Consider the following 11,469-nt stretch of genomic DNA (forward strand, 5'->3'; position numbering starts at 1 on the left):
CATTATCATGATCGAGCGCACGGCGTTGCTTCGGCGTCGTGGTGGCCGTGGCTTGCGTCGTCTGCTAGCAGATGGCAGCGTCCTTGTACATTACCAAGGGGGAGCCCGGCTCTGGAGCCGAGTTCGAAAGCAGCCTATGGCAAGTAGGTCATGTGAACATGAGGCTTTTTCCCGTCAGAGCGGAAGCCGAGACCTGTCCGCAAGTAGTTCGGGACTGGAAAAACAAATGCGGCCAGTGTGACCAAGAATGACGTGTATCCGCTGCCGCGTATCGACGACGTCCTCGACCGACTTCGCCAAGACAAGTACTTCTCTTTGGTCGGCCTCAGGAGTGGTTATTGGCAGGTAGAAGTTGGCGAGAGGGACCGTGAGAAAATCTTCTTCATAACACCGGACGGGCTCTAGGAGTTTCGCGTGCTCCCATTCGGGCTCTGCTGAGCTCCTGCCAGGATCAAAAGAATGATGGGCACCGTCCTCACAGTTCTGAAGTGGCAGACATGTTTTGCTTATCTTGCTGATGTCATCATTTTTTCCTCGACGTTCGCGGAACATCTTCACCGCCTCAGAACTGTCCTCGAAACCGTTTGATCCGCCAATCTCTCCCTCAAACCACAAAAATGTCACTTTCGTTTCACCGAATTGAAGTTTCTCGGGCACGTCATTACTGCTGACGGAATGCGAGCTGACCCAGAGAAGTTTGCTGCCGTTGCTGCCTTTCCGGTACCCGCTCACATAAAAAAAAAGTAGTCAGACGTTTCCTGGGCCTGTACTCCTACTATCGTCGCTTCTTTCAAAACTTCTCCCAGATCGCCAAACCTATGACGCTCCTAACCCTGGCTGACGCATCAATTTCCTGGGACAACGAATTCGACGAGTTACGGCGCCACCTCCATTCTCCGCAAATACTGGCGCATTTTGACGAAGATTCCGACACGGAGATACTTACGGATGCGAGTAACATCGGTCTTGCCGCCGTTCTAGTCCAGAGGCAAGACGGTGTCGACGAAGTAATTTCCCACGCCAGCCGCGCACTGTCACGCGCTGAGTTGAACTACTCTACCATTGGAAAAGAATGTTTGGCAGTAGTCTGGGCTGCCGGTAAGTTCCGCCCATACCTGTATGGGAGACCCTTTTGTGTCGTCACCGACCAAAAATGAGAAAAATGCACCTTGATTTGGGACCATAATGTTATAATATTAATGATGCAGCACAGTTCTCGCAGCCAAAGCAGCAATATTTCGCACTGTTCAAAAACGCACAAATTTCACACCTGCCGTGCCCTACGATCATGACTGTTACACCTGCAGCAAATCCGAGCAGTATTTAATGCATGTTAAAGGAAAGCCAATGAGGTAGGAGGTCCTAAAAAACTTAATTGTGTTCCTTGAAAATTCTTGACAGCAGGATGAGCTGAAATATTTCTCCTGGTATACAACCACCTCGACATCAATCGCACCTTGGAATGCATGGTGAAAGCATCAGTTTCAAGCTAGATACTGGCTACAGCAAAAATAGTGTGAACTTGCACGCAATGTGACTTCCTAGATAAAACCTGCTAGCTCAGCTGTCTAGGTCCAAGAGATCTCTAAAAGACATAGCATACAGCGTGTGACAACTAATTAGAGCCATCAGTGACTGCAAAACATCAGAATAACGTGAATGAAAAACGCTAAATGAGATGCAATGAGAAAGCAGAGAAGTCACGAAACCCTTCCTTATTGGGAAAAAAACAAGTGAATAAAATTAGCACGGCATTCAACCTACAAAGGAATACATTCAAGAAGGGTACAGAGGTAAACAACAAAGTGAACAATAATAATAATCATAACAGCTGTAAGAAAAAGAGTTGGGGTTTCAAACCAGCTGCCTGAGCAGGCGCAGCCGGTCGGCCTCGTGCGGCAGGGGCGAGTACCGGACGAGCTCGAACTGGGTGCGCACGTCGTCGTCCAGAAGCCACGGGTTGTTGACCACGCCCATCACGAGCACAGCGGGGCCCGAGCCCCCCTTGGCCAGCGGCAGCCGAGTCACGCGCTCCAGCCAGGCACACTTGAGCGCGCGAAGCCGCTCCTGGTCCCTCGGGGACTTCGGGAGGCCGCAGAGGGCGTCCAGGTCGTCGAAGAAGAGCACGCATGGGGCCCGGCGCAGGGCGTCGTCGAACTGCAAGTGTACCAGCACGACGTCGTCACGCAGGCGATACCTGCTGAGCAACATGGGCATGCACACGTAGTAGACCGTGGCCCCGGAGCTGCGCGCCACGATGGCGCTCACTAGGCACGTCTTGCCTGTGGCCGACGGGCCGTAGAGCAGCACCTTTCGCACGGGCCGGCGCTCGGGCGAGCGTGATCGTCGGCGCGTCCGGCAGGGAGCCAGGCCCGCCTGACGGAGGACCTTAGGCACCAGCCCCACATGGCCAATATCGCTGCAAGGGCTGTAAGAGGAATTTCCGAGGACGAGCACTCCTTCCAAGTGACAGATCATCTCATAGTCAGGGCGCTTGAACAGGGCCGCCTCTTCCTCGTCCTCGTCTGATCCCGAATCGGACTCGTCCGGCTTGGCAGCAGTTGCACCTTCAGCGCCCTCCTCGATGGCAGGAGCGGGCCGACAAGGCGTCACGTAGTCCTTCAGCTCCCGCAGCCGAATCATGCAGCTGGTGCAGCGGACCCGTACCTCTCGCAGTGCTTCGAGGTAGATCCCGCCAGCCAGCGCGTAGAGAGTGACCGCCTTGCTGAGGTTGCCTTCGACCACTTCGGCACGCACCGCCCGGAGAACCTGTTCCTGGGCTTTCTTCATCAGCGACTCCAGCTCTGCCATCCTGCCCGCGGTGCCGTCTTCTTCGTCTTCTTCCCCTCCTTCATCGGCACTAGCCGCTGGGGCAGCAAACCCCAACTCTCTTGGCGATTATGTTTGGCGATTATTTGGGCGATCACAAAATTTCGTCCTTATTTTTATTAGCGCCCGTTCAATTTAATTAGAGATCACCATGCCCTTTGTTGGCTGTCGTCACTCAAAGATCCATCTGGCCGCCTCGCTCGTTGGGCTCTGCGTTTACAAGATTACGACATTCGAGTCATTTATCGTTCCGGTCGTAAACACTCCGACGGCGACGCTCTCTCGCGCTCCCCTGTGACCACTGAGCTTGACTCGCCATCTATTTCCGGCCTCGCACCTTCTCTTGACACTATTGATATGGCTTCTGAGCAGCGCGAAGATCCTTGGATTACTTCTTTTCTGGATTTCTTAGACAACCGATCAGCCCGCCACTCTTCTCGAGCGCTCCGTCGTCAAGCTCATCACTTTGTCGTGCGTGACCAGCTGCTGTACCGTCGGAACTACCTCCCCGATGGTCACAAATGGCTGCTCGTGATCCCCAGGCATCTCCGCTCCGCCATTTGTGCCAGTTATCACGAAGACCCGCAATGTGCTCATGCCGGTGTGCTGAAAACTTTTACCCGCCTGCGCCTTCGGTATTATTTGCGGGGTATGTACCGTTTTGTCCGCCAGTACATACGCTCTTGTCTGGAATGTCAGCGGCGCAAGAACCCACCACCGCACTCACCGGCTCCTCTGCAACCGTTACCGTGTCCGGCCCGGCCATTCGACCGTGTTGGAATCGACCTTTATGGCCCTCTTCCCAGAACTGCCCCAGGGCACCGCTGTATCATCGTCGCCATTGACCATCTCACGCGCTATGCCGAAACTGCCCCATTGCCAGCTGCGACGGCCTCTGACGTTGCCGGTTTCATACTTCAGCACATCATTCTTCGTCACGGTGCACCTCAGGAATTGCTCAGCGACCGGGGTCGCGTCTTCTTGTCCGGCGTCGTGGAAGCCCTCCTTCGGCAGTGTCATATCGTTCACCGTAAGACGTCTTCGTACCATCCGCAGACAAACGGCATGACCGAGCGCTTTAACCGGACCCTCGGCAACATGATGGCCAAGTACATTTCTGCCGATCACACAGACTGGGACCGCGTTCTACCTTTCGTTACATATGCCTACAACTCTGCAGCGCAAGCCACTACTGGTTTTTCCGCGTATTTTCTTCTGTACAGACGCGATCCTTCCTCCAACATGGACGCCGTAATTTCTTACCGCCCCGATTCGTCCGAATCTACAACCGTTTCTCAGGCCGCTGTGCATGCCGAAGAATGCCGTCAACTCGCCCGTTCTTTTACTTCACACGACCAGCACCGCCAGAAAAGCTCCCGCGCCGCTTCTCCCGGTCTGCCGCCGCCCTATCTTCCTGAATCCTTGGTTTGGCTTTGGGTGCCCTCCTCCAGCCCCGGACAGTACAAAACTGCTGAGCAAATGCCAGGGCCCCTTTCGCGTTGTGCAGCAGACATCGCCAGTTAACTATCTCGTGGAGCCCATCACGCCTTCGTCTGATCGTCGCTGCCGCGGCCGTGAAATTGTGCACTTAGACCACCTGAAGCCGTACTACGACCCAGCCGTCGTCTCGTGCCTTTAGGCCGCCAGGATGGCGCCTTTTCATCCCGGGGGTATTGTAAGAAAGAGAGTTGGGGTTTCCTGCCCCAGCGGCTAGCGCCGATGAAGGCGAGGAAGAAGACAGAAGACAAAGTTGACGAAGCTCCAACAGGCTCTGGTGAGCGCTTGCGAACGCCGACCTGCTTAGAAGCACTGCTGAAACAAGGACTGTGGCCGTCCACACTACCTGTGCGAGTCCCTGTATTACACAGCATATAATACATTTCACTAATTGAAGCATTGGTTAAAAGCTGTGAATAGCATCAAAGTGGCTTCTGTCAGCCCTATCAGTGTGCCAATTTTCACCAGTCTGACCGTGATCAACATGACGACATCTACGTTGATATAATAAACTGCACTGCCAACAAATATTTCAGGCTATTGCGGCTATGACAGAAGACCGTGCTTCGTTTCTTCTGCTGCAGCGTTGTGCTGTTTTGTTTTGCTCCCATCCTGAGAGGGATGTGCCCTGCGTTTCACTGCCTACAGCCTGAGGGATGGGCTCGACCTCAGGGGATCAAACAGTAATGTTGTGTGAGCCAAGATGCTCTGAGCCTTGGAAAAAAGGATGATCCAGTCGCTCCTCACTATGAACTTTCATTCCTGGTCCTTTACTCGTGAAACCTTTTCAGTATGTAAAGAAGTTTTACTAAATGTTCCATTAAACCTGTTTGTTTTTGTTTTCGAAAGTTCAAAGCTTCAGTCCTTCCTCAGCCTGTAGACTCGAGACAAGCTACCAAATAGAACCTGGGTTCGAAGAGATGTCAAGAGAGTCAACTCGGCGAAAAACAGAACAACTCCACCGCCTTACGTACGCTGGAGCACTCAAGCTAGCGCCGGCTATGTAACAAAATCTACAGCCTAACTCAGAGTACACAGTTTCTTTCCTGTTCATGAATGAACGGGTCCGCACCTTGACTCTTTCCAACAAAGTTGTCAAGCATTACGATAGTGAGAACATTAAAGGTTATAGACACGCAATTTGAGTTTGCCGCCGCGGTGGCTCAGTGGTTACAGTGCTCAGCTACTGACCCAAAAGACGCAGTTTAGATCCCAGCTGCGACGGTCAAATTTCAGTGGAAGTGAAATGTTAGAGGCCTGTGCAGTGTGCGATGTCAGTGCACGTTAAAGAACCTCAGATGGCCGATATTATGGAGCCCTCTGCTACGGCATCCCCCCAGCTCTAACCGCTTTAGAATGTGAAAACCCGCGCAGAAAATAAACAAACGTAGTTTAAAATGCACGTTTCCTTCTTTAAATGATGTGTTAGACATTAAAAAATACATTGAACAGCGTGTGGCATTTGCCTACAACTGTGAAATAATTTATAATTTAATTTGTTCTTGCATGCTCTTTTGGTTTCATAAACGAACGATGGCTGCGACGTAGAGTTGGCCTTAGGCCACGTGAGGCACAAAAAAGCCTGCAATATAAACACTGATGCGTAGTTTTAAAAGTCTCTACAATACTCGCCAGCCTGCTTCAAGACCTGGAGTGACAACAAACGACATATCGGCAGTTGTAATGCCAATTTTTTTCCTTTCTCTCGTGACCTAAAGGTCCACAGTACGCTACGGGCATCTTTTGGTTGATAAGCGGAAACAGCCTCAAGAAATTCTATTATAAATTAATTAGCAGTATTATGTGAATACCATGAGAAGATCCATGTATATACGTAACGCATCATTTGAAAGAAGAAAACATGAAAGCAAAACTTTTGTGTCCATAGTCCTTTAAAATGGCAGCCACAGAAGATCAGCCATGACAGCCACACAAGCAGATAATTACAGCAGCACATATTTCTGCAGTGTGAGCGCCGACAGTGTCCTCAATCCTGCTGCAGAAAAATGCAGAAATGGCGCGGAAGTCATTCCAGCAGTGGCCATTCATGATGGAGCTCCCATAGAACGGGTCGCCCATTTGGAGAAGTTGCTCTTCTGTAGATGCAGCTTGATTGTATTCTCCTCCTGCAAAGTAAATGCAGCACTCTTGAAGAATGGCATGAGAAAAACAGACGCTCTCTCAACAAATTCAGTTGCACTAACAAGGAAAACAGCTTTGTAAAGTGGTACAAGCTGAGAAGAAATCTGAAGGCTTTCTCTTTGCAAAATTAAATGCAGGGTGTGGGCAGTACATGTACCTGAACTTTGCAAGAATGCTTGACTCCAAATGCATGGAACAGCGTGGAGAATTCTGTGTTTCTTACCTAAGTGAAGCTCTTCTGGATGAGAAGCTGCCATGCTTGCATCCCTGTTGTGCTGTCAAACAGGTCATTAACAGGTCGCATGTGCAGCGGTCGCCTTGCCGCTGTAGTTGTGGTAGAGATCACTGCAGCTCTGCCATTAGGAGGTTGCGGCTCCTTTATCAAGCAGCCAAAGTTGTGGAGTGCTGCGCAGGCTGTTATGATGCAGACCGATTTTTCTGGCTTGTGCTGCAGCTCCATGTCCAGGCAAGGGAAGCGGCGCTCCAAAGGCCCTTTCGACAATGTTGCGTGTCTTCATGCGGGCCTTCTGGTACCTGTTTGAATAAAGGAATATTACACACTGCCTTGTACAGTCATACCCCGTTAATATGGACACTTTGGTTAGCAAGTAAAAGTCCTGCTAAAGCAAGTCGTTGGGAATAACAAATCATAGATAAAAAATGTTCTGAAAAAAAAAACGCTTCGTGATTATGGTCTACTTCTGTGCATAGTGGCAGGCAGCAAAGTGGAAACCGGAGAAACTTGGAAGCTCCAGGCACATTATTCTAATTGCCTTTAGCTTTAAAATCATGCAGTGCAGGCTGAAGCACGTTTGAAGCACCTAGCGGCCATAATATGAGTGATGGCTTCTCTTTGTGAGATAAAGTATCTCCTACTACGACTGTTTGCATGCCGAAAAAACTCTGCTCACTGTGGTGACAGCTGCTGATTATGGTTTTCAGCATAGCGCATGGAGAGAATTTTTTAGCACCCATTCATGCAATGCAGGGGGTGGTAAGGCGCATTGACTGCCACTCTAAAGCGTGAAAACACACGTGCATAGACGCGTGCGGCCAGAAAAGAATGTCCATAGTTTGAGTCGTCCATATTAATGAGGCCTCGATTGTATGTGCAACGACTCGAAGCCGCACCTCAAAGTATGTGTCATGCAACGTCACTGTCAGCTTATTAACTTGCCTTCCTTCTGGTGTGTTTGCCGGCCCAGGGTTTGAGAGCGGTGTCATTAGGTATAGCTGGCATCCATACCCAGCGTCTCCCAGCAGCACACCAGGTACCCGGCTCTCCTCATATAAAACCCGCAGGCGGAAATTGTCAAAGATGCGACTATCGTGCACCGAACCTGGCAAGCTCGCAACGATGTCGTAGAACTGAAGCTGTGCTCCAGTGACAGCCTGCATCAAACAAGCAATACTGCAGTCAGCAAAACTAGGGCGCGTACGGCGCCTTTTATTTTGTGGGTTCGGGATAAACTACCTGCACAGTATGGACGCTGTTGACACGGTAGTGTTTCATTGAAGAAATCCAGAACACTTGTGAAACCTGCTTTCGAGTGCTACAAGCAAAAAGAAACACATTGCAGCGCTACGACGGTGGCCTGCATTGTGAACAAAGCTACATTCTAAAGCAGTCACTGTGTTTAAAAGGAAAAGCTGGACCTCGAGCGCAGTAATGTACACAGCAACATATTTTGCATTATTTCACCCGCCAGCACTATAGACAAGCAAGATCACGGTATTACGTTCATAGCATCGCGAAAAAAAAGTGCACATGCGTTGCAAGAAAAAACTGCGCAGAAAGCTACAATTTTCATTGCTTACCAGCACGTTGATTGAAAAGTAGCCCTTGCGGTTACGAAAGACTTTCGCGTCTTCACCACCGGGACTCTTGATTCGTACGTGTGTGCAGTCAATGCAACCCGTTACACCTGGAAACTCGGCCAGTTCATAGAAATTCCGCATCACTTTTGCAAACTGCGACACGTCGGGAAAGCCCACAAGCATTGGGCACAGGTGTTTCGCTATAAGCACTGACATTTTGCCAACTGCGCGGCACACCGTTGACTGCGGAATACGCAACAAGTCCCCGGTGACTGTTTGGAACGTGCCAGCGGCATAAAACCTGAGTGCCATCAGCAAATGTAGCATGGGAGGCACAGGTGTTCCGCGGTTGTCGGCACATTCTCTAGCACCTAGCCAGTAGCTGTCGTACGGGGTTCTTCGTGAACCTGTACCGCGCGAGGAATTGTTCCTGATTGTAAACCTCCATGGGGTCACCCCGATAGCAGAGTGCCGGTCGCGGAACCTTCGGGATTGAATGCGCCTCCGAAAAAGCAACATCCATGGCGTAGCACGCGAACTCAAAGGCAGAAATCCTGCGAGCGACTTTACGGTTGGCTGCCATGTTGGAAAAGAACGCAGCAAGTCGGTTCCAAGCTAGCCCAGACGCTGACTTGAAACTTGGCCGCCTTCGGTCAAATCAGGCACGGCGCAAGCCTCGTTCCAAGTCGAGTAAGGTTTGTGGCACACGATGAACCTGTCTTGAGACCAGCGCAAGTCAAGTACGAGTCAAGTTACATTTCTGCATTCGGGGGTAAGTACTCAGAAGTCCTCCTCGTGTTTTGGCTCGTTCTCTTTTCCTGCCGGAAAAATAAAGCCGCACGTAGTCAAAACAACATTTACACCCAAAACCACATTAACTTGCAGACGTATACCAAGATAAAATAATTTATTACCCCCGAATGGAGAAATGTAACTTGACTCACACATTACTCACACATGTAACTTGACTCACAACATTACTGTTTGATCCCCTGAGGTCCAGCCCATACCTCAGGCTGTAGGCAGTGAAACGCAGGGCACATCCCTCTCAGGATGGGAGCAAAACAAAACAGCACAACGCTGCAGCAGAAGAAACGAAGCTCGCTCTTCTGTCAAAGCCGCAATAGCCTGAAATATTTTTTGGCAGTGCAGTTTATTACATCAACGTAGATGTCGTCATGTTGATCACGCTCAGACTGGTGAAAATTGGCACACTGATAGGGCTGACAGATGCCACTTAGATGCGATTCACAGCTTTTATCCAATGCTTCAATTAGTGAAATGTATTATATGCTGTGTAATGTGGGGGCTCGCACAGGTAGTGTGGACGGCCACAGTCCTTGTTCCAGCAGTGCTTCTCAGCAGGCCGGCGTTCGCAAGCGCTCACCAGAGCTTGTTGGAGCTTCGTCAACTTTGTCTTTTGTCTTCTTCCTCTCCTTCATCGGCGCTAGCCGCTGGGGCAGCAAACCCCAACTCTCTTTCTTACAATACCCCCGGGGTGAAAAGTCGCCATCCTGGCGGCCTAAGGGCACGAGACGATGGCTGGGTCGTAGTACGGCTTCAGGGGCAGTCTAAGCGCACAATTTCACGGCCGCGGTGGCGACGATCAGACGAAGGCGTGATGGGCTCCACGAGATAGTTAACTGGCGATGTCTGCTGCACAACGCGATAGGGGCCCTGGTATTTGCTCAGCAGTTTTGTAGACTGTCCGGGGCTGGAGGAGAGCACCCAAAGCCAAACCAAGGATTCAGGAAGATAGGGCGGCGGCAGACCGGGAGAAGCGGCGCGGGAGCTTTTCTGGCGGTGCTGGTCGTGTGAAGTAAAAGAACGGGCGAGTTGACGGCATTCTTCGGCATGCGCAGCGGCCTGAGAAACGGTTGTAAATTCGGACGAATCTCGGCGGTAAGGAAGTACGGTGTCCATGATGGAGGAACGCTCGCGTCCGTGCAGAAGAAAATAAGGGGAAAAACCAGTAGTGGCTTGCGTTGCAGAGTTGTAGGCATATGTAACGAAAGGTAGAACGCGGTCCCAGTCTGAGTGATCGGCAGAAATGTACTTGGCCACCATGTCGCCGAGGGTCCGGTTAAAGCGCTCGGTCATGCCGTTTGTCTGCGGATGGTACGAAGACGTCGTGCGGTTAAGGATATGACACTCCCGAAGGAGGGCTTCCAAGACGCCGGACAAGAAGACGCGAACCCGGTCGCTGAGCAATTCCTGAGGTGCACCGTGACGAAGAATGATGTGCTGAAGTATGAAACCGGCTACGTCTGAGGCCGTCGCAGCTGGCAACGGGGCAGTTTCGGCATAGCGCGTGGGATTATCAATGGCGACGTTAATCCAGCGGTGCCCTGGGGCAGTGCTGGGAAGAGGGCTATAAATGTCGATTCTAACACGGTCGAATGGCCGGGCCGGACACGGTAACGGTTGCAGAGGAGCCGGTGAGTGCGGTGGTGGGTTCTTGCGCCGCTGACATTCCAGACAAGAGCGTATGTACTGGCGGACAAAACGGTACATACCCCGCCAATAATACCGAAGGCGCAGGCGGGTAAAAGTTTTCAGCACACCGGCATGAGCACATTGCGGGTCGTCGTGATAACTGGCAGAAATGGCGGAGCGGAGATGCCTGGGTATCACGAGCAGTCATTTGCGACCATCGGGGAGGTAGTTCCGACGGTACAGCAGCTCGTCACGCACGATAAAGTGATGAGCTTGACGACAAAGCGCTCGAAAAGGGAGGCGGGCTGATCGGTTGTCTAAGAAATCCAGAAGAGAAGTAATCCAAGGATCTTTGCGCTGCTCAGAAGCCATATCAATAGTGTCAAGAGAAGGTCTGAGGCCGGAAATAGATGGCGAGTCAGGCTCAGAGGTCACAGGGGAGCGCGAGAGAGCGTCGGCGTCGGAGTGTTTACGACCGGAACGATAAATGACTCGAATGTCGTAATCTTGTAAACGCAGAGCCCAACGAGCGAGGCGGCCAGATGGATCTTTGAGTGACGACAGCCAACAAAGGGCATGGAGATCTGTAATTACATTGAACGGGCGCCCATATAAATAAGGACAAAATTTTGTGATCGCCCAAATAATCGCCAACTATAATCGCCAAGAGAGTTGGGGTTTGCTGCCCCAGCGGCTAGCGCCGATGAAGGAGAGGAAGAAGACGAAGAAGACGGCACCGCGGGCAGG

The 11,469-nt window shown here is 51.3% G+C and overlaps 1 protein-coding gene across 1 annotated transcript; it reads right to left on the minus strand.

Moving 5' to 3' along the window:
• Positions 1-1,854: 1,854 nt before the first annotated feature.
• On the minus strand, positions 1,855-2,811 carry LOC149358000 (vacuolar protein sorting-associated protein 4B-like). The gene has a single exon (XM_089576711.1). It carries the CDS (start codon positions 2,809-2,811, stop codon positions 1,855-1,857), a length of 957 nt encoding a protein of 318 aa, XP_089432837.1.
• Between the last annotated feature and the right edge of the window lie 8,658 nt (positions 2,812-11,469).

Source organism: Amblyomma mixtum, chromosome 3 (assembly GCF_055824585.1).
Source record: "Amblyomma mixtum isolate Tamu chromosome 3, ASM5582458v1, whole genome shotgun sequence".
In the NCBI taxonomy this organism is placed as follows: domain Eukaryota; kingdom Metazoa; phylum Arthropoda; class Arachnida; order Ixodida; family Ixodidae; genus Amblyomma; species Amblyomma mixtum.

What these genes read in the sequence shown, in the direction of transcription:
- LOC149358000 (XM_089576711.1), bottom strand. Translation starts at nt 2,811, where the DNA reads ATGGCAGAGCTGGAGTCGCTGATGAAGAAAGCCCAGGAACAGGTTCTC.